The sequence below is a fragment of the Euprymna scolopes genome, chromosome 28 (genome assembly GCF_053919585.1).
Source record: "Euprymna scolopes isolate OS-2025 chromosome 28, ASM5391958v1, whole genome shotgun sequence".
Lineage (NCBI taxonomy): Eukaryota > Metazoa > Mollusca > Cephalopoda > Sepiida > Sepiolidae > Euprymna > Euprymna scolopes.
This window is the reverse complement of record NC_136509.1, coordinates 56,259,809-56,286,937: the sequence shown is the minus strand read 5'-3', so window position 1 is coordinate 56,286,937 and position 27,129 is coordinate 56,259,809. Positions and strand designations below refer to the sequence as shown.

The window sequence follows — 27,129 nt, the reverse complement described above, 5'->3', positions numbered from 1 at the left end:
AAAATATACATATAAGCAATAAACAAAAAATATACATATAAGCAATAAACATACATAAACAAAAGAATATACATATAAGCAATAAACAAACATACATAAACAAAAAAATATACATATAAGCAATAAACAAACATGCATAAACAAAAAAATATACATATAAGCAATAAACAAACATACATAAACAAAAAAATATACATATAAGCAATAAACATACATAAACAATAAATATACATATAAGCAATAAACAAACATACATAAACAAAAAAATATACATATAAGCAATAAAGAAACATACATAAACAAAAAAATATACATATAAGCAATAAACAAACATACATAAACAAAGAAGTATACATATAAGCAATAAACAAACATACATAAACAAAGAAATATACATATAAGCAATAAACAAACATACATAAACAAAGAAATATACATATAAGCAATAAACAAAAAATATACATATAAGCAATAAACATACATAAACAAAAAAATATACATATAAGCAATAAACAAACATGCATAAACAAAAAAATATACATATAAGCAATAAACAAACATGCATAAACAAAAAAATATACATATAAGCAATAAACAAACATACATAAACAAAAAAATATACATATAAGCAATAAACAAACATACATAAATAAAAAAATATACATATAAGCAATAAACAAACATACATAAACAAAAAAATATACATATAAACAATAAACTAACATACATAAACAAAAAAATATACATATAAGCAATAAACAAAAAATATACATATAAGCAATAAACAAACATACATAAAGAAAAAAATATACATAGAAGCAATAAACAAAAAATATACATATAAGCAATAAACAAACATACATGAACAAAAAATATACATATAAGCAATAAACAAACATACATAAACAAAAAAATATACATATAAGCAATAAACAAACATACATAAACAAAAGAATATACATATAAGCAATAAACAAACATACATAAACAAAAAAATATACATATAAACAATAAACTAACATACATAAACAAAAAAATATACATATAAGCAATAAACAAAAAATATACATATAAGCAATAAACAAACATACATAAACAAAAAAATATACATAGAAGCAATAAACAAAAAATATACATATAAGTAATAAACAAACATACATAAACAAAAAATATACATATAAGCAATAAACAAACATACATAAACAAAAAAATATACATATAAGCAATAAACAAAAAATATACATATAAGCAATAAACATACATAAACAAAAGAATATACATATAAGCAATAAACAAACATACATAAACAAAAAAATATACATATAAGCAATAAACGAACATGCATAAACAAAAAAATATACATATAAGCAATAAACAAACATACATAAACAAAAAAATATACATATAAGCAATAAACATACATAAACAATAAATATACATATAAGCAATAAACAAACATACATAAACAAAAAAATATACATATAAGCAATAAACAAACATACATAAACAAAAAAATATACATATAAGCAATAAACAAAAAATATACATATAAACAATAAACAAAAAATATACATATAAGCAATAAACAAACATACATAAACAAAAAAATATACATATATGCAATAAACAAACATACATAAACAAAAAAATATACATATAAGCAATAAACGAACATACATAAACAAAAAAATATACATATAAGCAATAAACAAAAAATATACATATAAGCAATAAACAAACATACATAAACAAAAAATATACATATAAGCATTAAACAAACATACATAAACAAAAAATATACATATAAGCAATAAACAAACATACATAAACAAAAAAATATACATATAAGCAATAAACAAACATACATAAACATAAACAAAAAATATACATATAAGCAATAAACAAACATACATAAACAAAAAATATACACATAAGCAATAAACAAACATACATAAACCAAAAAATATACATATAAGCAATAAACAAACATACATATACATAAACAAAAAATATACACATAAGCAATAAACAAACATACATATACATAAACAAAAAATATACATATAAGCAATAAACAAACATACATATACATAAACAAAAAATATACACATAAGCAATAAACAAACATACATAAACCAAAAAATATACATATAAGCAATAAACAAACATACATATACATAAACAAAAAATGTCCATATAAGCAATAAACAAACATACATAAAGAAAAAATATACATAGAAGCAATAAACAAAAAATATACATATAAGCAATAAACAAACATACATAAACAAAAAAATATACATATAAGCAATAAACAAACATACATAAACAAAAAAATATACATATAAGCAATAAACAAAAAATATACATATAAACAATAAACAAAAAATATACATATAAGCAATAAACAAACATACATAAACAAAAAAATATACATATATGCAATAAACAAACATACATAAACAAAAAAATATACATATAAGCAATAAACGAACATACATAAACAAAAAAATATACATATAAGCAATAAACAAAAAATATACATATAAGCAATAAACAAACATACATAAACAAAAAATATACATATAAGCATTAAACAAACATACATAAACAAAAAATATACATATAAGCAATAAACAAACATACATAAACAAAAAAATATACATATAAGCAATAAACAAACATACATAAACATAAACAAAAAATATACATATAAGCAATAAACAAACATACATAAACAAAAAATATACACATAAGCAATAAACAAACATACATAAACCAAAAAATATACATATAAGCAATAAACAAACATACATATACATAAACAAAAAATATACACATAAGCAATAAACAAACATACATATACATAAACAAAAAATATACATATAAGCAATAAACAAACATACATATACATAAACAAAAAATATACACATAAGCAATAAACAAACATACATAAACCAAAAAATATACATATAAGCAATAAACAAACATACATATACATAAACAAAAAATGTCCATATAAGCAATAAACAAACATACATATACATAAACAAAAATATACATATAAGCAATAAACAAACATACATAAACAAAAAATGTACATATAAGCAATAAACAAACATACATAAACAAAGAATGTACATATAAGCAATAAACAAACATACATAAACAAAAAATGTACATATAAGCAATAAACAAACATACATAAACAAAAAATGTACATATAAGCAATAAACAAACATACATAAACAAAGAATGTACATATAAGCAATAAACAAACATACATAAGCAAAAAAATATACATATAAGCAATAAACAAACAAGAAAACCTTTACATAAGATCATATACATAATTATATATATAAGTCCAAAAGAGCATATTTGTATCTGGCAGGGGTGACGGAAGATGTATTCTTCAGGCAAGAGTCCATGACATTGGTGAAATATCCATTTAGAAGACCACTTAAAAGTAAAGTAAGCATCTTTATCGATGATGGGAAATTAAATCGTCCCTAGAGATTAAGTTCAAATATTTTTACTGTGGGAATCCTCAAGTGTAGAGATGGAAATCGCTCCAGAGTTAAAAATGTATCAACAGTAACGAGGGACTTCAGTGTCGTAAAGAATTAGATGAAAGTTGACAAACATATAATGAAAATGCCATGAAATCCAGTAGAATAGAAGGTTGAAATGTGTATAATCACCACCACCGAGAGAGTAGGGGCGGTGAACATGACAGCATAACGTCATTTCCTGATCAACTTGTAGGTATAGAAAGTTTCCAGTATTTAACCACATGGTCATGCTAACAGACATAAAAAATATGGCTACCGATTGTCTTACTGATTGTCCTTGGCTACTAATATGTGTCCATGTATGTTCTAAAAAGAAAGAACAATTCTCCATTTTTTTTTTTTTTTTTTTTTTTTTTTACAAAGGCATCACCACATTATCAAGGCCCAGAGGCCACTCAAGGATAAGGGTTAAAGAGTGTACAGTAGAAATTGGTCAATATAGTAATCATTAGTAATGAAAATTTGGTAAATTTAATAACTTATATGGAACGGCTCATCAAGAACTTATTTACTTTAGACTTGAACACAACCATATTGTAGTCAGCCGGAAAGCAGGAAAACGGAAGACAATTCCACAGGCGTGCAGTTCTAAGAAAGAAGCTTTGTTCATGGAATCTACGTTTAGGTTTAGGCACAGATAAAGAGTGGGGGAAATTATTGATAGTGTTTACAGCTAGACGAGTGTTTCTTGTGAAAGTTTGGCGAGGGGGGACCATAGATTGAAGCTCAGTTGAACACTTTCCATGAAAATAACGATACATCAGAGACAAACTCGCAACATCTCTTCTGTGAGATAGAGGTTGCAAGGAGGAGAAAAGGACATCTCCTACGAGGCTACGAAGTCTATTTTGAACTCTATCAAGGCAGGACAAGTCCTTTCTAGCAGCTCCTGCCCAGATATGGCAACAGTATTCCATCCTTGGACGTACCTGGCTCTTATATAGGTAGAGAATAGCATCAGCAGTGAGATATCTACTGGATCGATAGAAAGATCCCACCATTTTTCCAGCGGCCTTGGCAACAGATTTGATATACGTGTTCCATTTAAGATCAGGAGTAATGGTCAAGTCCAGAAGCTTGTCAAAACTTGAGGCCTCCTGAAGACGAGAGCCATTCATTTCAATGATAATTATTATTATTGCATATTGGGATAATTTTAATCTAACAATATAGTCAGTGAACTAATTTTTTAACTTTTCTTTTTATTGGAGAAAGTTGAATATTTCTCATTTATTTATTTTTTTTTTTTTTTTACTGCAAAAAAAAAAAACAAGCAATTTTTATATAATATTTTTCAGTCCGTTCTTTTAATAATAAATAAAACTTTTCACTGAGTATTTCCAAATATTTTAAAGTTAGCATTTTTCACGGCAGTTTTTTTTTTTAACGATTGGTGAATTTTGAATATTGTAGCATCAGGCGTAATTTATTTCTTTGAAATATATTTAAAACTTCAAGTTTTTGTTTTTTATTTTATAACATTTTAACTGTAAATAATTTACATGATGGGTTTGTTTTACTGTACACATAGATTCGAAAAAGTTGTCAAAAAACAAATATATAACAAATAAATGTTATCAAAGGCAAGAGAAGTTACTTTTCTACCAAACTGGATAAATTTTTAGTGTTTTTATTTAATGTAAAGTGCTTATTCGGCTTCAAAAACATACAGTGTTTACCAATGTATTTGAAAAATGCAAATGGCGGCATGCTTGCTGTTGCACACGGTAAGTTTGGGAAAACGAGTTTAAACAAAAAAATTTACAAAACACTGTTAGAAACTCGTTCAGTATATGTTACCATGACATAGGCGGACATATGGGTTTCTAACAGTATTTTGTATAATTTTTTTGTTTTAACTCATTTTCCCAAACTTACCAAGTTCAATAGTGAGCATGCCGACATTTTTATTTTCAAAATATATTGATAAACATTGTATGATTTTCGAACCAATTACACGTTTTAAAGTGAGTAAAACCACTACAAACCTTTCCAAATAGGTAGAAGAGTAACTTATCTTGCCTTTGATAACATTTATTTGTTATATATTTGTTTTTTGACAACTTTTTGAATCTATGTGTACAGTAATACAAACCCCAAATTTAATTTAACTTGGAAATAATATTTAAAATACATGTGTACACTACACAAGCACTCTTATTATTATCATAATAGTAATAATAATAAAAAACTGGTGTAGATGACCTCGACTGGCGTCACACCAACTAGTTGTGAAGGGTCAGGGAGGATGGAAAGACAGAGGTGAGAGAGTACTAACCAAGTCTCCACTGGAAGTGTGCAGTTTAAATCTGGTACCTTGGGAAGGCATTTTGTCACTCAGACCCCAGGAAACACCAATGGCTGATGCCAATGAGAAATCAATGAAAACAGCTGTTGCGATAGCATGCAATAATCCTATATTTTTTATTTTATTTATCTTAAATTTATTATGTTATGCTCCACTCTCAAATGTTAAGCTTCATATATCCTGATAAGTCCCTACCAAAGAACATCCGAATTCTTTAAATTATCTTGATAGATGTGATATTGTAGATATATAAGCAGTCTAGGTTAAGAATGTATTCATAGGATAACAATCCAGATAATCCACTGGATTTATATAATAGTACTCAATAATAAATAGAACTAGTTATATTGATATATATATTCATACAAACATGTACAGGCTTTGCTGCACTGGCATGACTGTTTTGATCTGTAGTTATTAATAACTACAGATCAAAACACTTATGCCAGTGTAGTATGTGTGTCTGTGTACTTGGATTCATGTTAGTGATTCTTTAGTAAATCTTATTTTACAAGAAATATTAATTACAATTTCACTAATAGTATCCAAGGAGCAGTTGAGATACCTCATGTTTTATTAGTTTGAAAAAGTAACTTTGTAATTGCAGAGAGTTGAAATATTTACTTATCAAAAAGAATGTAAGATGGTTTACAAAATTTTTCTCTTGAAAGTGAAGATCAATCAGGATGTCCAGTTGAATTTGTGGAGATCGTGTGGCATCACTTAAAGAAAATTCTGCAATATCGATATGAATCTTTCCTTGAACTGTTCACCATTATCAAATTTAGTAGTCAATGGACATATAAATATTTAGTAGTCAATGGACATATAAATATTTAGTAGTCAATGGACATATAAATATTTAGTAGTCAATGGACATATAAATATTTAGTAGTCAATGGACATATAAAAATTTAGTAGTCAATGGACATATAAAAATTTAGTAGTCAATGGACATATAAAAATTTAGTAGTCAATGGACCATATAAAAATTTAGTAGTCAATGGATCATATAAAAATTTAGTAGTCAATGGATCATATAAAAATTTAGTAGTCAATGGATCATATAAAAATTTAGTAGTCAATGGATCATATAAAAATTTAGTAGTCAATGGATCATATAAAAATTTAGTAGTCAATGGATCATATAAAAATTTAGTAGTCAATGGATCATATAAAAATTTAGTAGTCAATGGATCATATAAAAATTTAGTAGTCAATGGATCATATAAAAATTTAGTAGTCAATGGATCATATAAAAATTTAGTAGTCAATGGATCATATAAAAATTTAGTAGTCAATGGACCATATAAAAATTTAGTAGTCAATGGACCATATAAAAATTTAGTAGTCAATGGATCATATAAAAATTTAGTAGTCAATGGATCATATAAAAATTTAGTAGTCAATGGATCATATAAAAATTTAGTAGTCAATGGATCATATAAAAATTTAGTAGTCAATGGACATATAAATATTGCTTCATTCAAGCAAGAAATTTCCTAATAGCTCATGCACTATTCAATCACTTTATGCACCATCTTGAACAATTTGGAAATATTTGTCAGCTTTCAAAATGTCTCATGAATTATCTGCAGATCATGGCTCCCAATTTAAGCTTACCTGACAATTCATGAGGCACACCTTTTCCAAAAGTTACAACTTTTAAACTCATAAAGCATAATGTTCCTTGGATATGTCACACTTTAAGAGCTTTCAGCAGTCATCATCATATTTGATTTAATGACACTTTTATAAGTTGGTATTTAAAAATTGAATTCCAAAGTAACATATCTCTTTCTTTCTTTATCCCTCTCTTTCTCAAGTCTATATTTATCACTTTCTCTCATGTTCCCCTGTCAACTGACCTTGCTACCTCAACTGTTCTACATGTACTAACCTAAAACCTCTCTCTCATTCTTTCAATGTGACCACACTAATGAACTTTCCTGTTCTGCACACATCTCTCTATACTCTTGATCTTCCACGCTATCAAACCATTGATTGAAGAATTAGTTACAGTCCATATCTGTAACTCTGCAGACTGTTTCCAGTATTTCTGTGAAACGAAAGGTATCAATGAACGATCAAACTAATGTATAGTGTCTAAGTGTAAGAGTAATGTAGCACTCTGGTTATTTCGCCTATAACACTAATTCTATTATATCTAAATGAATAAATGTGAAAATTCCATTTATTGCACTTGCGGTAAAATGAAAAAGGACTATTTGAAATTACTTCAACTATACATAATAGATGCACTATCTTTTCTATATATTGCTTATGTATATGCAATATTAGTCAGAAGATTATTTTGCATATTGTTTTTGAAAAATTACATCTTATTAATTAAGTATTTATTATTGCTGTTTTAATTCAATGATTTTTTTTAGTTTATTATAACATAGTTTTATTTTGCAATATTATTTTCTGATCAGATATTTGTGCTTAAATATTCCTTATTAGTGACTGAGCATCTTGATTGTTGTGATCTATTTCTAAACTGCAAAGGAAAAGGCAAATTGATTTCTTATTTATTTTCCTTTCTTTATGGTTATATTTAAAATATAAACAAATTTTATTGAAATGACCAAAATGTTAATGTTTATTTTTTGGGGTTTACAACAAAGTTATGAAAATTTAGTTTCATTAGATATTCTCACTTATTAAATTTCAAGGAATTAAAAACTTATGGGATGATAAAATAGATTTATCCTGTTTCTCTTATAATATCTCCTTTTATTTTGCTTTATTTCAAAAATTCATTATTAAAAGTTAGGTTTCTGAATTTTTGCGATGAGGATTGATTATTTGTATTTGGATTCTTCGTACTACTACAAATGTAATAAAAAAAAACAAAAAAAAAAACTACTGCTCTCATCTTGATTGTTATTTTCACAAAATAACAATCAAGATGAGAACAGTAATTAAAATAAGTTTTGTTTGAAGATGATTGCATCCTGTTCATTTATTGTCATGGCTCGTTGCATTGGCCATTATCAAGATATGGTTTAGTCATAGAATGGTCCACTTAGATATTCAATGAAATGTTAGATCATAAAATGTCCACCATGCCAGATAAATTTACAACTCTTTGAATAAGAAATATTCTTTTATATTCATATCTTTTAGAATGATTGGATGTAAATAGCTGCCAAAATTTTCAGTCTTTTAATTAAATGAGAATTTGAAAAGCTTTAAGATTTGCAAAATAATTCATTCTTAGTGCCTTGTGGAAAAAAAAAATTAAAGCATATAATTTATGAGTGTTATAATTTTTTATATTATTTTGAATGTTACCCTGTTCTTTATCAAAAACTATATATATATATTTTTTTTTTTTTTATAAAAATTGAACGAATATAAAACATTAAAAGCTTTCAACTTTTTCTACATGAAATCGTTTTCCTGAATAGTAAATAGAAGCTACCTTTTGTTTTTCATTTCAATGTATGTACATTCATCTTGTTATTATTGCTAAGCACAAATACTTCCAACCAGCAAACACTTGTTAAACATCGTTCTCTATTAAAAACATTGGTATAGTTGCCGTGTGTATGTGTGTGTGTGTGTGTGTGTGAATGTTTAAGGATGCTGGTATGTTTTCCTCTGCTGTTTGTTGCAGAGATGCAGGTGTAAATTTCATTAAATGCTCCAGTGCAACTATTGGTCTACAAGAAGGGTAGTTGTCTTGCTAGGAGACTGGTTGTGGCCACCCAATAGATAATGGACTGGTGGCACTTATTGATGTGATGTTAAAACTACCTTCTACAACCTGGATGACATGTTGAATGCTGGTGATGATTGCAAATGTGCTATCACTGCTTGCTATTGTATTGCTTGTGGAAGGTTCAGGAACTTACCGCCAATCTTTATATCTAGGCACATTTCTTTCAGGACTCTGGGCAAGGGTTTTTTTTGGTCTGTTTTCACTCTGCTATCGTTGCATTAAAACTTATTCCAAACACTTCTGTTCTGATTTGCAACGGCTTTGCAAGCCATGATTAGGTGAATGTGTGTCAGCAAACTAGAGGAAATAATCCATTCAGCCGTCCTCTATCAGAAGCTTGGTATTGATAGGATGCCTTATCTGCTCGGCATTACATGTGATTTGTTCATATACAGTATGCCACCTTTTGCATCAATTCAATAACATGCACGGAAAACCAAGGAAAACCTAGCTTTAGTGCATACAAATTGTCTTGACTACTTGCAACATGATTGGAACAAAATCTTATGGATTGAACCACATTGAGAACAGGTGTGAGATGTTGTCTGGTGTTGCCCACTCTAGAAACCAGGACACTCACAGCATCCTAAATATTACATCCTGATGATGATCTATACATTATATGGCTTCATTGGGAACGGACACTCATTTTTATGCTCATCCAAAAACCGTGCAATTGAATGAGTGTTTCTCCTTAATGAAGCAGTATAATATGAAACATATAGCTCTAGTATTGCACTATCTAAATGAACTTCATTTTGTTAATATTTATATTTGAATACCAAATTAGAAAATATATATAATTATGAATAATGGAGTCCAAGGTGGCTTTATGGCTGGGTTCAAATCTCTCTACTAGTAGCCATTGTCACTTCCTTTACTGATGATTGCAAAAGCACGAAACACAAGTGCCTGTAGGTATAAAAAATATTTATAATTATGTATAATTATACTTGAAGATACTATAGAAGTGAATTGTTGATATTTAGCTTTGAAAGTTATTTTTTTATTTTGAAGTTTTTCCTTTCTGTTTAATGTCTCTTGTTATTTTAATTTTATTTGCAAAGATGGTGAAAAAAATTGTAATTTTTTTTCATTCTTCGTTGATTCAATTGATCTCTTCATCTTGTTGTTCTCCCAATGCTCAATATTTCCTATTCGACTCCTCATCAAACGCTATTTTTTTTCTCTTGAAAAGCTGCTTACATTAGAATTTCTTTACTACGTGAAAACGCTTCGATAGCTCAGCTTTGATATCATTTTTAATCTATAATGTCACTAAGAAATTGGCTTAAATTTTTCTTCTCTGAAGTTTTCTGATTTCTACTTCACAACTTCTTGAATGTCTTTTATGACTTTCAACTTGAATTGCATGATCACGATAAAAGATCTAACCTCTTTTTCCAAGGTGTTTAATACCAATGACACTATTCATCTTATAGCCTCGATTCTCCAGCAACATGGTGGACATGCACCTGACTTCAAAGGTGAAGCATACACATTCAAAGCTACTACAGCCGGCATCATTGCTACCCTCTCCCATTGTATTGAAATTATGTCACAAAGAGAAGATGCATGGAAGAAACGCCTAGAACGAGTAAGTAAAATAGAATCCTGTACTTTTTATGAGGTCAAACAAGTCTGACGTTGGGTTAGAAATTTTGTCATTATGAAAACATAAAACAAGATATTGTCATGTTTCTTTTTTCACTTTAATAAAATAATTTTCTAAAAATTTAGTTGTAAATAAATTCCTAATAAAATTAAGTCGATAAGCTTCAGAATTTTTAAAGTCAATACAAAAGAGTTGTATTACTCAGCAAATTAATAAAATTATGATTGGATAGGCCCGATCCAATCAATCAGTTGGTCATGACTAGCACTAAATCAGACAAACACAACAAAAAAATGCCCCCCCCCATACACATATTAGACAATAAACTGATTTAGTTAGCAGTGGCTGAAGAGTCAATTAACTTGCTGTAGAATGGATAAAACATGGCTGGAAAACTAACATTTTTTTTCTAGAAATGAAGCCATTAGAAAAGACAAAGGAAACACGGGTGCTCGAGTCCATCAGCAGGATGTGCACTTCTTCTGTATTCTTGTTACATTGGGGCAAATGCCCCCCCCCTCCACACACACCCACACACACTTCCCGCACAGGGTTCAGAGACGAATGAGGAGCAGGAGAAATGAAAAATCCAAAATATGCAAATGTCAAATAAAAAGCCTCAACAAAGAAATCATTGTGAAGTTCAGATTCAGAAACAGAATCCCAGAACCAAAATCTAAATCAAAATGTTTATTTTATAATTATAGAAGCAACCGAATGGGACCCGATAACAAAAGTGTCTCTCTTCAAAATAAAGAAAACTTTTTCAAACATCAAACCTAAAATGGTCAAGAAACTAAATAACAGCACACTACTAGTAAAAGTAGAAAGCCAAAAACATAAAAATCTTCAAATTAACAATTTTGTCTTTAACGACCAAAAAGTAAAAATCTACCCCCATAAAACGCTGAATATCAGTAAAGGAGTGTTCGAGAGTTCAAAATTATCCCCATGCTCCTTGGAAGAAATAAAGACTTGAGAAACCAAATTGTTATCGATATAAAAAGAATCCAAATTAAAAGATATGGTGAAACTATCAATACAGACTCCTACATTCTAACTGTTAAAACCCATCAAATCCCAAGTAACATAAAAATAGGGTATGAAAAAAAATAAACATTGAACCATACATACCAACCCACTCAGATACTACAACTGCCAAAGGTATGGACACCATCGAGACCAGTGCACATGCTCTTCAGTATGCATGAAGTGTGGAGAAAATGAAACACAGATCGTAAAAATGTACTAATTGCCAAAAAGGCCATAGTGCAAGTTCAAAAGAATGTAACAAATGGAAGAAAGAAAAATAAATTACTAAAATAAAATATACTAAAAATATAACCTTCCAAGAAGCTCGTAATCTAGCCGAAAATACAAGATACTCTGAAATAAACAAAAAACATACAGCATACCACCAGACTAAACAACAAAGGCAAATTCATCGAATATGAAGTTATTATAAAATTACTCAATGAAATAATGGGAGAGTTAAAAAAACAAACAAAACAAAAACTATAAAATAGATCAACATTGAAAATAAAGATTACAAAACTGAACAAAACTCTCAAACCAAAATTCAACTCAAAAGACCCATAAAATTTAAAAATGCTACATCTATAGAAACAACCCCCTTCACTGAAGAAAAAAAAAAGATACCAAAAAACGTCCGTGAAGGAATAGGAAATAAACCACCAACCAACAAAGTTAAAACCAAAATAAACAGACCACGCTCAACTTCCATATGTAAACTCAAACCATAACCCAAAAAATCATCCAATGGAATTGCTGGGCCTAAAACTTATAACAAACCATGAACCAGTCATGTCTCCAAGAAACCTTTTTAAAAGCTGAAGATAAAATAAATATAAAAAATTACAAACACTACAATCACATCAACAATACCCAACACAGAGTTTCTGGAAGAGTATCTATCCTTATTAGAAATAATATCCCACAGAGCAAAATAGCTCTAAAAACTAATATTCAAGCCATTGCTACACTACACAAAACTATAAATATCTGCATCCCACCCCAGGATCCAATAATGACCCTACTTTCAACCTAAAAGGAACAAAAATCAAAATAGCCGGTCAACATAAATTTCTGGGACTTATTTTTGACAAAAACAAACTCTCCTTCATCCCTCACTTAAAATATTTAAAATAAAAATGTTTCAAAACCCTACAACTATTAAGGGTTATAGCAAATACTGAGTGGAGATAGAACCCTGACAAGAGCCAAACTAGACTATGAAAGCTTTATATATGGTTTAACCAGAAAAAGTTATCTTAAAACTCTGGACCCAATCCATCACACAGAATTGACTTGCCTTGGAGGCATTCAAAACCTTCCCTATAGAAAACTTACATGTGGAATCCTATGAACTAAAATGAGACATGAAAAATTAGTCTTACAATGTTATCTAAAACTCAAATCAAACCCCCAAAATTCTGCCTATCAGTGCACTATCCCAATTACACACATCTATTCAAAAAAAAAAAAAAAAAAGAAAACAATTAAATGCTTTGATCTTTACATGGAAGAAATGATAAAACCACTTGTAGACAACTCAATAGATCAAACCAGCATTCATGAGTGAGTAAAATTTCACAGAACTCGTACACTGGCTGTTAAATTGACCTAAAGTCATACTATGTACTAAAGTGTATAAAAGTAAAAATAGAGAAGGTAAATTTACATTATGGGCTGGAGATGGGAGGACATATAATTTCTCATTCAATCCTCAAGATGGCTGTATTTAAAACAAAAACAATGCTCTAATATTCATCCATGGACTGAATTAGTGTAAGATATATCTACTTTTTTTAACTATTTTATTATCTCATGCACCTCCCCTCCCAAGCAATCTTTGTATCTCTGCTATTCTTCTTGAAAATCTCCAGAAATATAAAAAAACAAGTTTTTAATGTTCCTTAGTTATTTGCATTCAATACAAACTGAAGTTTAACAAACTTAGTGATAAATAAAATTTAAAATAATGATGTAATTAGTAAAAATTATAGAAAGAAGAACAGTGGAGAGTAAGACATCTAAAAAAAAAAAAAGCAGCACATTCGTTGGATGACAAGTAGATCTAGTGTAGAATTTAATTGAAAACAAATGATTACAAATTTAAACACAATGTATGTAAAAGACAACAGTTAAAATATTGAAACACAGGAAAAAAAACATCAAAATAAGAATTTTACTGGTTTCATTCAGATCAATGAACATCTTCAGAAGATTTGAAATTAAATAATGACAAAACATAGGAAAAAGACGTTTTTGAATGTGTGTAACTATTTGAAAACATGCAGTGAGTGCAACAGAGGGGAGAAAGAAAAAAAGAAAAAACTAAAAGTATATGTATAAAACTTATAATAAAAATATGAAAATTTTGTGTTTTTATAATTTACTGCATTTCTTCCTCCTTTTTTGTAATTAACAGATTTGGTGCATCCATTGAAGAATTTTTCAAATAGTTATGCATATACTAAAAACATCCAGTTTTGCATCTTTTTCCTGTTTTACCGTTATTAAATAATATATATATGTGTGTGTGTGTGTGTATATATATATATATATATATATATATATATAAAAAATATAATAACTAGCAAAACCTGCGTACTGACGTTGCCCTGTGACAGATTTGGTAAAGACCCCCCCCCCCCATTAAATTACGGTTGTCAACTCTAGAAAATAGCGTGCACTGGCATCCATAGCACAAATGGAATCATCTGGTTTCCATGGGCAGTGGCAGGTAGCAGAAGCTACTGGCTGTCATTGTCTGCACCGGGGGGGGGGGGTACTAGCGAGTAGTGTTGGTTTGGGGAGATTACTGGCGTGTACTGGCAGTCATGATTAGTGTCTACCTATTGTGCTGCTCTGAACTGAAATCATTTGTTTTCAACTTTTGGGCAGTGATGGTCTCTGGCAGTTGATGCTGTTTTGAGGTGGTTACTTGCATTTACCGGTAGGTGCTGGCTGCCTTTCCACCAGTCATTGTCAGCATTCACTGTTGGCCATGACCAGTATTGGTCTCCATTGGACTGCTCTGAAATGGCGAGTACTGGTGGTCATTGGCTTTTTTAGGCAGTACCTTGCATTTGGTCATTGTCGATCACTATCAGTTGTGACCAGTGTCAAGTCCCATGAGAAAAATATTTAGAAAAAATTTGTTTTTAAATTGTAAATTTTAATTTGATTGCATAATATAAGCGATGCATGAAAATCATATAGCACGCTAGAGATTGATTATGGAGTTTGCCACTATATACTGTACCCCCCCCCCCAAAAAAAAAAGCAAACATCCTCTGCCTAAAGGAACATATTCCTCTATTTTGCTTGTAAATAAATAGAACCGAATAAGTATGTAGAATGACAAAACTGAATAACTTATGACAAAAATCATCATGTAAGTCTCAAAGTATCCGATGTTATGTTCCTGGGTGATGAAAGTTTATTTTATTTTTATTTTTTTTTTTTAACTGAATCATTGATTCCATTAATCTTTAAATCTGAACATGCTAGCAACCAATGAAAAACTTGCTGGAACTTGTTGAGGAAGGGATCATTATTTTAAGCGTAGTATACAAAAGTAGTAATTGTAAACATATATTAGTAAAAGTATAACATGGACAGTGCTGTTGTTAAAACCATGACCAATCAAGATTAGTTCCCCGTTAGGTTGGAAGAGGAAGAGGACAAAATAATTAGTGAGGGGAAAACCATGCTATCACTAGTAATTATGCCTTATTTTGGAATGTGACTCTCCTAGGAAATATAAGACTTTATGATAACGAATGAAAGCTACTGAGAATATGCGCAAAACCTACAGCAAATAGTTTGACCATATTGAATGTATATGTTGCGTCTGCATTTGCAAAGCTGTAACAGTTTTTACTGGATGGGAAGAGTCTTTCCTATTTTATTATATATATATATATATATATATATATATATATAATATATACATAATTGAATAAATTGTTTAATTTTTAAAACTGGCTCAAAATGTCAGATTTATGCATACAATTCTTTGTCTTCTCAGGCAGAGCGTTATAATAATTAGAATAAATTACATGTTTTATTTATCTGTTTTTTATTCAGTCATGGTTTTTCAATGTTTTGATCACAGCCAAAGGGTCACAACATTACACTTTAAGCCGGTTTTAAGTTTGTAGCCATCAAGTAATAGCATTGGTTAAAATCAGTTCAAAGTGGAAGTTTTCTTAAGTTGATGGTTCAATCCTTTGAATTTTTTTTTTTTTTAAACTTTGATTCATCAGAAAAAATGTTTGTGTAAACATGGTTAGATTTGTTTACCAAATATGCATTTTATTTTTCTATGTGTTTAGGAAGTGGAAAAACGGAAAAAAGTTGAAGAATCGTATAAAACTACTTTAATGGACAGACAGAAACCAATTGTATTTGGAGGCCCAGATTATGAGGTGAGTTGAATGAATTATTATTCTGATTAGAATTTCTTGCAGGTTTATATTCATTGCATCACCATTTTTATCAAGTTATTTTGTTTGGATTCTGCTTACATGATTTTTTTTTAAGCTGTGTTATTTTATGAGTTTGTTCATCAATTGCAGGAAGGTCCTCATTGTGCAATCAATGAAGATGAATTTTTTGATGCTGTTGATGCTGCACTTGATAAACTGGAAAAAGAAGAAGAAAGGGTTTGAACATTTCTTTTATTCTGCCTCTAATATTTTTTATCTAAATAATAACTTCATCAATAAGTATAACAAAAATGGAAAATTAGCAAAATCGTGTGATCATTGCTTGAATATCTATCAACGTGTGTTTGCGCTGTTGCTTCCAATGATGAAGACTTGCTCTTTTAGAATTATTATGGTAGCAGTTTAGAGAATAGAATTGATTCTGCCTAAAACCTTTCCTCACTCAAGATTAATGCACAATCATTGTTAAAAACATTTCAAGGTCTTCTGTGGTTTTATGACTGTGGGTAGAACTTTAAAAGGCTTCTACAATATTAACACTAATAGTAAGAAACAGCTTTGGGACTGCTTGTGTAATGATCTGGAAAATCACAGCATTGTAACATTTGTATTCAAGAATGTAACTTTCTAGCATGGTTAAAAACTGCATTATCGTAGAACTGTTTCCGTCAGGCAATGCTCAAACATGACTTTGCAGCCATCATACATGTATATACAGGGTGTGGAGAAAGTCTCCGATCTTGTAAAAATGTTAATTCAACAACTAATAAAGGATGAAATCAAGCAAAAATCATCACACCATATCGTAGTAACCCATTTATTTTTCAATATGGCCGACTTTGGCTGCAATTATTTGTTCAAGTTTCCTCCTGAAGCTCTTTACTGCGGCACAGAGGATTTCTTGGGGAATTTAGGGCCATTCTCGCTCACATAAGGGACTTCTTCAAAGTTTCCATATTATCATGAGCTGTAGGCACAGATCTCCTCTAAGATGGACCAGACAGAAAAGTCCAGAGGGTTTTAGTTTTTTTTTTTTTTTTTTTTTACACGGTGGTCACCACTTATCAAGGCCCGGAAGCCACTCAGGGATACGGGTTATTGCAAGTACAGTACGTTAGTGTGGAGATTTAATGAGGTGTTCACTTAAGGGGACGGTTCATCAGGAATTTGTTTACGTTGGGCTTGAAGACATCCAGGTTGTAGTCAGGTGGGAAGCAGTCAAACGGAACAGAGTTCCACAGGCGTGCAGTTCTAAGAAAGAAGCTTTGTTCATGGAATTTGTTTTGATTTAGGCACAGATAAAGAGTGGGGAAAATTTTTCACAGTGGATTCAGCTAGACGGGTGTTTTTCGTGAAAGATTGGTGAGGGGGGACCAGAGATTGGAGTTCAGACGAGCACCTGCCATGGAAATAACGATAAAACAAGGATAGGCTCGCAACGTCTCTTCTGTGGGAGAGAGGTTGCAGGGTAGAGAAAAGGGCATCCCTCACTAAGCCACGAAGTGTATTTTGTACTCTGTCAAGGCAGGATAGGCTGTTTTTAGCAGCTCCTACCCAGATATGGCAGCAGTATTCCATCCTTGGATGTACTTGGCTTTTATATAGATAGAGAATTGCATCAGTAGTGAGATATCTTCTGGAGCGGTGGAAGGATCCCACCATCTTTCCAGCGACCTTGGCAACAGACTTGATGTACGTGTTCCATTTCAGATCAGGAGTAAAGGATAAACCCAGAAGCTTATCAAAACATGGGGCTTCTCCTAGATGAGAGCCATTCATTTAAATTGATGCCAGATGGGAATCAGAGCGTTGATGTAAAGATAGGAGTTTGGTTTTAGATGCATTAAAGGTAACCAGCCACATCTTCCCCCACTGAACCACGCGCTCGAGATCAGAGGAGAGAGAATCAGAGAGAACTTTGTCATTTACAGCCTTTGATGTGTTGCCGTAGATGGTCATGTCATCAGCATAGATGTCAACGAATGATTTAAGTATGTGTTTAGGGAGATCATTGATGTAGATCAGAAAGAGAATTGGGCCCAGGATTGACCCTTGAGGGACTCCAGCATTAATACTGCAGGCCTCTGATTTTTGTCCATCAACCACTACTCTTATGAGCCTATCGGAGAGAAATGATTTAATGATTGAGAAAACATTTCCAGTTATACCGTAGCTGGAAATCTTGTGAAGTAGGCCCTTATGCCATACCTTGTCGAAGGCCTTTGATATGTCAAGAGCAATTGCCCTAGAAAGGAAGCCTTTGTCAAGAGATTCACTAATCCGGTGAGATATAACCATTAGCACATCTGCTGTAGATCTTGCAGAACGGAAACCATATTGCATGTCACTAAGAAGGTTATTTCTGCTGAGGTGGTTGACTACTTCTCTATTTAATATGGATTCCAGCAACTTACTCATGACACACAGGAGACTTATTGGTCTGTACTGAGAGGGAGATGACTTATAACCTGAATTCTTAAATACAGGACATACTGATGAAGTTTTCCAGGGAGTCGGAAAGCACTTCTCCTTAAGGCAACACTTAAACAGTTTCGTAAGTATGGGAGCAAGTTCTGGTTGAAGCTTTTTTAACACTATAATTGGGATGCCGTCAGGGCCAGTTGCTTTACTGGAATCAAGGTTCTTGATTAGCTTGGCGACCTCATGCACAGATATTTGTATGTTACCTAGCGTGTTCTGTGTTATAGGAGGAAATATGGGGAGTTGATGGCCTTCGTCGCATAGGGTAGAATTAGCTGCAAAGTTCTTTGCAAATAGTTTTGCCTTGTCTGATGCTGACGAGATGACCTCTGGTCCATTGATAATGGTTGGGATAGAACGCACACTTCTGTTCAGGATCCTATTTGTTATTTGCCAAAACTGGTGGGAACCAAGCCGCTGATCAGCTACTTTGGATTTAACAGACTGAGCATATAGCTCTCTTGCATTTTTTATTACTCTTTTACAGTGGTTGTTGGCGTTCCTGAAAGCAGCTTTAGTCTCAGTGCATCTATTACGTTGGTAATTATGGCTGTTAGGTTTTTGTTGGAATTTTTTAGATGGTATGAATCGGTCTATGCCTACAATTAACCATTTGGTCAGATCTGATACTATAGAGGACACCTTTTTAAACATGGAATGCAAAGGTAAATCAGATATGAATGTACAGAAGATATCCCAGTCAGCCATAGAGTATCGGTATACAGTACGGTGGAGGGGTACGTCTGGAGACTTATTACATTTCATTTTTATCTGAACTGATACGACGGAGTGGTCGGAGGATCCTAGAGGAGAATGAACGGAACATGAACATAGCTCAGAGGAAGTTGAGAGAAAAAGGTCTAGGAGGCTTGCATATTGACCAGTAGTATCGGGCACACGGGTGAGTTCGAACAATCTGAGTGAGGTCATAAGCAATGGCAAAATCATGACAAAACCTCCCCTCATCGTCTGTCTTATTTGAATGGGTCAGCCATTTCACGTTATGGATGTTGAAGTCACCACATATGTGGATGTTAGCCGAGGGATGTGCAGACAGGATGTGGTCTATTTTCTCAGATATACTCTTAAAGATAGTAACTCCGCTGTTATGAGGCCGATAGAGGGCAAATATAAATGCAGTGGTGTAAGCAAGTGCAACCTGGAAGCACATATAGGGTAAATTAGGATCTTCTCTAGAGATATCCCTGCCACACGAGAAGCTATCTTTAATGTAGGCACATATTCCATGCCCGTGGCGATCTTGAGGGTCAGATTTAGCTGTTAAGTTAGAGTATCCATTAATTATGAACTCATCCAGAGAAGTGGTCGGCCCTATTCGAGTTTCGCTTAGAAAGAATATATCCGGTTTCGTCTCCTGTAATTGGGTTTCAACCTCTGGAAGGTTAGAACGTAGACCCCTGATGTTGGAGAAGGAGACCTGGTAATAGGGGTCTACGTTGGAAGATGGGGTTCTAGGTTTATTCGAGTTTTTTTTCTGGAGATATTTCATGTTGAGGTTTTGGAATTTGTGGAACAGGTCGGCATACTTGGTTAGAGCAGGATAGAGAGGGAAAGTAGGAGAGAAAAAGACAGGAAATTTTATTTATTTATTTTTTGTAGCACATGAAAAGGTAAAGCCGTAACAATTACTGACTAGTATGGCATCGAGAGGCCCCACCAGAGACTACTGCATGGTCCAGAATCCATTCACCAAATGGCAATACAGCAGTCCCAGTACTTTACGCCTGCTGATAGGACAACCTCCTTAGTGGTTAATCCAAGGTTCGGGTCCCTGACTATCAGGCGGATAACGTCAGCCCAGACAAAACGTTTACCTCCAGCACCCTTACTAGTGACATGGCTACAAGGATAGACATAGAGACAGAAAAATTTCCGACATCTCAGACTACTGTTCACCAAGTACTACCGACCTGGAAAGCAGCTTTTTCTTCACCCTTTGTCAGAAAAATCACTCATTTGAATGAGGACTGAGAGACACAAAAGGAGAAGCGAGAGTTACTGGAGCTGCCGATAACGCATCCACTGTATTATCTACTCTCCATTTAAAAAAAAAAAAAAAAAAAACGGCGAGGAGGTTTATCTCTCAAAAAGTTCAGTTTAGTAACTATGCAAGCTTACAATTGTTTTAACCTATTTGTACTGATGATATGTATACTTGTCCATGTGTTTTTTTTTGGTTTTTTTTTTACTTTTTTTGTGTGTGTGTGGGATAATAATGCATTTTAATTGTAAAACCTGGAAAAAATGTAGCTTCCCTTACTAAAATATCATATTTAAACAGCTATGAGATTTCTATATAGATAGATAAGATTTCTATAAAACAAAAAGCAATAATAGACTTTTCATTCAAGGAGAGGAAAAATTGTCATTCTGTGCCCGATTGTATTATACTGAAAGAGGAAATCTCCGAGGAATTTTTAAACTACCAAATAACTGAATAGTAAAAAATTTAAAGTTAGATATAAGGATTTTTTTATCAATAAATAACTTTTCTCAATGAAATTGATAAACAATGAAAACATTCCAAATAATATTTTAAATAAATATTAATTATTTTTATATCAACAGACACTAGTTTTTCATGCTTATGCAATCATCAGTGTAGGAAGTTATGATATATAGAGTAATAATAAGTATATATGAAAATTTGGAATTAAATTCTGTAAATTAAAAAATTTGCAAATTTATTATTTGAAAAGCAATACAAAATTTTAATTTTTTTGTTTTTTAATCCATGGATAAATGGCTCATCGCAAGTCTAAAAGCCAAGATTTTTTAAATCTTGGCTTCTTTTAGGCTTTTCGTACAAGCTTTTTAGTTTTTAATCTGTGTTTAATAGCAAAGTTTATGATTTCCTATGAATATTATTTTTCTAAGAACATTTCCTCTGATGAGATGAGCCATTTATTGAAAATCCATGGATTAAAGAAAAACTTTAAGTTTTGTATTCCTTGTTGAATAATAAATTTGTCGTAAATTCTCATATATATATATATATATATATATATATATATATATATATATATATAAAGAAAAAAGATGCAATTTTATTATACAAAAATGATTCAAAACATTTACTTATTATAGTTTCTATGACATGTATATATCATATTTTATGTACATTATTTAATATTTTTAGCATTTTAGGAAATAAAAACTGGTGAAGTTATTGTTCACTGTTTAATGTTCTTTTTATGCCAAAAAAAAAAAAACAAACATTTCATAGAATCAACATTATCTACAACAGTTTTTATTTCTCTCTCTTTCTCCCTCCCCCCCCTCTCTCTCTCTCTCTCTCTCTCTCTCTATATATATATATATATATATATATATATATATATATATATATATTCTTCCCAACTCTCTCTCTCTTTAGATTTCTTTTTCTGCCGAAAAAAAAAAAAAAATTCTATGGCGTCAACATTATTTACAACCGTTTTTCTCTCCTTCTGTGTATATATTCTTCCCAACTCACTTTCTCTCACTCTGATTATTATTTCTCTTGCGTGTTTCTGTGTCCATGTGTTCGTTTTACCATGCAGCTCACTACGAGAAAATGCTATCACAAAAGCAAAAAAAATTAATTTACCTGCTTTTCGTTCCACCTTTACTTATGTATTCACAGATTTTCGTGAAACAACAAATATAGAAGATGAGGATGACAGTCCGCAAATAAATAAATGAACTATTTTCTGTATTAATTAACTTACAGATGTTTTCCACACTGATTCCTTCTTAAAAATAAAATGAATTTTGACTTCTTTTGGTTGAGCGGGGTGGTTCCATTTACACAAACTGAGCCACAGCAACTCGTGGCCGGATACGGCTAGTTCTTAATAAATGTTTTGTTTATTCAATAGAAACATATTGCTGCTGCAGTGAAGCCCCAACCTCCTCCAGCAATTTTGCTTTCACCTAATCATAATTTGTACAATGAGGTAAGTGTTTTTATTTTTATTGCATGTTTTAACACTTAATTTATTTCAATATCAAGTGTTACAAAAATATTTCCAATTTTGCATACTCTGTAATAAAAAATATGCAGTTAAAGTCACATACTGGCCCTAAAAATACACGAAAGAAAAATTTTAATTTCATGGCTTTCAAAAAAATAATCTGTTTTAAAATTTTGGATTGACAAAAAAAAAAAAAAAAAAAAATTAGGTCTGTAGCACATCTGCAGGACATCTGGAACATCTGTAAAACTGCTTTAATTTGCAAGTTATGGAAATTAAGGATATTTTCTATTTATCACTGTGGTCATTTCTTATTTAATCCTAGAAATCATAAGATAAAATCATCTATTTGATTTCATATTAGCAAACAACCAATAAAATTATTGTTTGCAAGTTGCACAATGAATGTTTAATTGAATAAACACTTTATTTTTCAAATCATGATAAACTTTTTCACAAATTTGGCCACATGTCTGCTAAAATCGTCAGAAAATTTCAGCATAAAACCTTGAATATCTTTAACAGATACAATTTGCTTATCAAAGTACATGATTTTTGTTTTTTTAATTTTTGGCTGAGCTTTATCTAAATCTTTTAGATTGTAAAGTGATTTTAGCAAATTTCTGATGAGCACACATCTTTTCTCACCAAACCCAATCAAGCCAAATATTCAAGGATGTTCAAAATATTATATTCCAAAAATCATGTAAATTTATCAAGTAGTTTTTTTATATAGAAAATCATTTTTATGATTTTAGCAATTGATTGATAACATTGTAGAACGATTTCAAAATCTTGGTAGTTCAAATTGAGTAGTTTCCCTTTATTAAATATAGTGGATCAAGACTCATTTTGTTTTTTATTCAGTTTGCGTTCGATAAAACTATTTCTTAGGTCTTGTGTGTTGTCAATTCGTTACCACTCTAAAAGGGTCTGTGTTTTTGTAGATGCATTCATTAGAACAAAATTTTTTTTTTTGCAGATCAATCAAATTACTGCTGAACATCTCAAATTTTTGGAAGATAAAAATGATGAAGGAGAAGATAATTGGATTATGTTACATGAAGAAGGAGAAATGAAAGTCTACAAACGAGAACTGGAAGAAGATGGATTGGTTCTTGATCCATTGAAGGCAGTTCATACTGTTAAAGTAAGTAATAAAACGTCATCAGTCATCATGTCCTATTTTGCTTGGTCAGGGTGCTATATAGCTGGTCTATATAACAATATGTGCATAAGTAATGAGGACCAAATCGTATCATAAAATAGCCGGGTGTATGCATATATTCACATGTTAATACACGCCATGTATATTTGTATTGTTGTCCATATTATCTCTAGGGTGTTGAGTATATGTATGTGTCAATACGTCTGGTTGTCTATATAATGTATGTGCATGTTATATTTATTACAGTATCTTCATGATCGTCTAGTGTGTATAAAGTGCTAATTTGTATTATTGTGATAAGTATGTTTACTTTGGTCTCTGCATCTTGCTCTATTGTTCACCGCTAGTGCTCCCGTGAACCTCAGTGACTGGATCCCCCATCTGCTAGCCAACTCAACTTTTCTCTGACTCTCTCCTCCTCGACCTCTTACTGACTATAAAACCAATTTTTTTTTTTTTTTTGTTCAACTCGCTTACATCTTTTTTTCTAAATCAAGTTTTGTTTATCTATCGAGATTCTAAACTGGCCGTCGCTTATCTTGGGTGACTTTTCTTTGGATGTTTCCTATTTCATAACCTCTACATCGCTAATCTTGGGTGACTTTTCTTTGGATGTTTCCTATTTCATAACCTCTACATCGCTAATCTTGGGTGACTTTTCTTTGGATGTTTCCTATTTCATAACCTCTACGTCGCTAATCTTGGGTGACTTTTCTTTGGATGTTTCCTATTTCATAACCTCTACGTCGCTAATCTTGGGTGACTTTTCTTTGGATGTTTCCTATTTCATAACATCTACGTCGCTAATCTTGGGTGACTTTTCTTTGGATGTTTCCTATTTCATAACATCTACGTCGCTAATCTTGGGTGACTTTTCTTTGGATGTTTCCTATTTCATAACCTCTACATCGCTAATCTTGGGTGACTTTTCTTTGGATGTTTCCTACTTCATAACCTCTACGTCGCTAATCTTGGGTGACTTTTCTTTGGATGTTTCCTATTTCATAACCTCTACGTCGCTAATCTTGGGTGACTTTTCTTTGGATGTTTCCTATTTCATAACATCTACATCGCTAATCTTGGGTGACTTTTCTTTGGATGTTTCCTATTTCATAACATCTACATCGCTAATCTTGGGTGACTTTTCTTTGGATGTGTCCTATTTCATAACCTCTACGTCGCTAATCTTGGGTGACTTTTCTTTGGATGTTTCCTATTTCATAACCTCTACATCGCTAATCTTGGGTGACTTTTCTTTGGATATTTCCTATTTCATAACCTCTACGTCGCTAATCTTGGGTGACTTTTCTTTGGATGTTTCCTATTTCATAACCTCTACGTCGCTAATCTTGGGTGACTTTTCTTTGGATATTTCCTATTTCATAACATCTACGTCGCTAATCTTGGGTGACTTTTCTGTGGATGTTTCCTATTTCATAACCTCTACATCGCTAATCTTGGGTGACTTTTCTTTGGATGTTTCCTATTTCATAACCTCTACGTCGCTAATCTTGGGTGACTTTTCTTTGGATGTTTCCTATTTCATAACCTCTACGTCGCTAATCTTGGGTGACTTTTCTTTGGATGTTTCCTATTTCATAACATCTACATCGCTAATCTTGGGTGACTTTTCTTTGGATGTTTCCTATTTCATAACATCTACATCGCTAATCTTGGGTGACTTTTCTTTGGATGTTTCCTATTTCATAACATCTACGTCGCTAATCTTGGGTGACTTTTCTTTGGATGTTTCCTATTTCATAACATCTACATCGCTAATCTTGGGTGACTTTTCTTTGGATGTGTCCTATTTCATAACATCTACATCGCTAATCTTGGGTGACTTTGGATGTTTCCTATTTCATAACCTCTACATCGCTAATCTTGGGTGACTTTTCTTTGGATGTTTCCTATTTCATAACATCTACATCGCTAATCTTGGGTGACTTTTCTTTGGATGTTTCCTATTTCATAACATCTACATCGCTAATCTTGGGTGACTTTTCTTTGGATGTTTCCTATTTCATAACCTCTACGTCGCTAATCTTGGGTGACTTTTCTTTGGATATTTCCTATTTCATAACCTCTACGTCGCTAATCTTGGGTGACTTTTCTTTGGATGTTTCCTATTTCATAACCTCTACATCGCTAATCTTGGGTGACTTTTCTTTGGATATTTCCTATTTCATAACCTCTACGTCGCTAATCTTGGGTGACTTTTCTTTGGATGTTTCCTATTTCATAACCTCTACGTCGCTAATCTTGGGTGACTTTTCTTTGGATATTTCCTATTTCATAACCTCTACGTCGCTAATCTTGGGTGACTTTTCTTTGGATGTTTCCTATTTCATAACCTCTACATCGCTAATCTTGGGTGACTTTTCTTTGGATATTTCCTATTTCATAACCTCTACGTCGCTAATCTTGGGTGACTTTTCTTTGGATGTTTCCTATTTCATAACCTCTACGTCGCTAATCTTGGGTGACTTATCTTTGGATGTTTCCTATTTCATAACCTCTACGTCGCTAATCTTGGGTGACTTTTCTTTGGATATTTCCTATTTCATAACATCTACGTCGCTAATCTTGGGTGACTTTTCTGTGGATGTTTCCTATTTCATAACCTCTACATCGCTAATCTTGGGTGACTTTTCTTTGGATGTTTCCTATTTCATAACCTCTACGTCGCTAATCTTGGGTGACTTTTCTTTGGATGTTTCCTATTTCATAACCTCTACGTTGCTAATCTTGGGTGACTTGATGATGCTTGGGAGAGCTAATACGTTTTCTGACAGCTC

At 31.6% G+C, this 27,129-nt stretch overlaps 1 protein-coding gene across 4 annotated transcripts in view; it reads left to right on the top strand.

Annotated features, from left to right (window-relative positions):
- LOC145249645 (ceramide transfer protein-like) overlaps positions 1 to 27,129 on the top strand; it is a 123,378-nt gene that overhangs the window by 78,974 nt on the left and 17,275 nt on the right. For all 4 annotated transcript variants that reach the window (XM_080111409.1, XM_080111411.1, XM_080111410.1 and 1 more), the window contains 5 exons: positions 11,056 to 11,210; positions 16,592 to 16,684; positions 16,835 to 16,921; positions 23,068 to 23,145; positions 24,146 to 24,313. In XM_080111409.1, the coding sequence (XP_079967535.1) occupies positions 11,056 to 11,210; positions 16,592 to 16,684; positions 16,835 to 16,921; positions 23,068 to 23,145; positions 24,146 to 24,313 (581 nt within the window). The remainder of the gene's footprint in view (positions 1 to 11,055; positions 11,211 to 16,591; positions 16,685 to 16,834; positions 16,922 to 23,067; positions 23,146 to 24,145; positions 24,314 to 27,129) is intronic.